The sequence below is a fragment of the Eimeria mitis genome, genomic scaffold (genome assembly GCF_000499745.2).
Source record: "Eimeria mitis Houghton genomic scaffold, Emh_scaff3383, whole genome shotgun sequence".
Taxonomy (NCBI): Eukaryota; Apicomplexa; class Conoidasida; order Eucoccidiorida; family Eimeriidae; genus Eimeria; species Eimeria mitis.
This window is the reverse complement of record NW_013571723.1, coordinates 5,238-6,449: the sequence shown is the minus strand read 5'-3', so window position 1 is coordinate 6,449 and position 1,212 is coordinate 5,238. Positions and strand designations below refer to the sequence as shown.

Genomic DNA, 1,212 nt, shown 5'->3' with positions numbered 1-1,212 from the left:
TAAACCCTAAACCCTAATTCTTCGGGCCCCAAGACGCTCCTGCAACATAAACCCTAAACCCTAGGCCCTAGACCCTAAACCCTAGACTCTAGACCCTCATATAAACCAAGAACTTTTCCTAGACGCTCCTGCAACATAAACCCTAAACCCTAAACCCTAAACCCTGAAACAAACGAAGAACTTTCCCTAAACTCTCTCATGATCTAGGGTTTAGAGTTTAGGGTTTAGGGTTTAGGGTTTACAACGAGCTCTTGGTCAGATAGTTTCGGTGGAGGGTTTGGGTAGAGAGAGGCCCAATGGGGGGGGATGTCGCTGCTGACAGGAGGAGCATCTGCTGCTGCTGCTGCTGCTGCTGCTGCTGCTGCATCTTCTGTTGCTGGGTGTGCTGCTGCTGCATCTGCTGCTGCTGCATCTGCTGCTGCTGGTGCTGCACTAGTTCTTGCTGCTGCTGCATCTGCAGCAGTTGCTGCTGCTGCTGCTGTTGTTGTATTTTCCTCGCTTGCTGCGGTAGTTGCTGCTTCTGTTGCTGCATCTGCTGCTGCAGCATCTGCTGCTGCAGCATCTGCTGCTGCAGCATCTGCTGCTGCAGCATCTGCTGCTGCAGCATCTGCTGCTGCAGCATCTGCTGCTGCTGCTGCTGCTGCTGCGTCTGTCTGCATGCAGCGAGAGTAGCAGCAAAGTAAATCTCTTCTTACTGCTGCTGGCTGCAGCAGCCACAGGGGCAGTATGTACTCATACACACGACGAGAGCAGCTCACCCTGCAGCAGCAGCAGCAGCAGCAGCAGCAGCAGCAGCAGCAGCAGCAGCAGCAGCAGCAGCAACAGCAGCAGCAGCAGCAGCAGGAGATAAAGACAATAGTAATAACAATAATAATAATAATAAGCAACAGGAAGCAGCAGCACGAGAAAAAAAGCAGAAGCAGCAACAGCAGCAGCAGCAGCAACAACAGCAGCAGCAGCAAACAGCATTCATCTACTATACAACTACAACCACAAACCCTAAACCCTAAACCCTAAACCCTAAACCCTAAACCCTAACCTTGCATCAAAGTTTTTGGTGACGGGTCGAATATCGTAGCAGCAAATGTCTGCAGGCAGTTGCTGCTGCAGCCGCTGCAGCAGCAGCAGCAGCCGCTGCTGCTGCCACTCTGCTACTGTCTCCTTATTCAGTGTAGATACACCAGAAGATAAACACTCATACTCATCAGCATC

At 51.6% G+C, this 1,212-nt stretch overlaps 1 protein-coding gene across 1 annotated transcript in view; it reads right to left on the bottom strand.

Moving 5' to 3' along the window:
* Window positions 1–118: 118 nt before the first annotated feature.
* The window catches only part of EMH_0065410 (uncharacterized protein), a gene marked incomplete at both ends in the record, with an annotated part of 2,676 nt that continues 1,582 nt past the window's right edge, over window positions 119–1,212 (bottom strand). Inside the window, 2 exons of the mRNA XM_013498379.1 lie at window positions 119–128; window positions 321–653. Coding sequence (XP_013353833.1) covers window positions 119–128; window positions 321–653 — 343 coding nt within the window. The remainder of the gene's footprint in view (window positions 129–320; window positions 654–1,212) is intronic.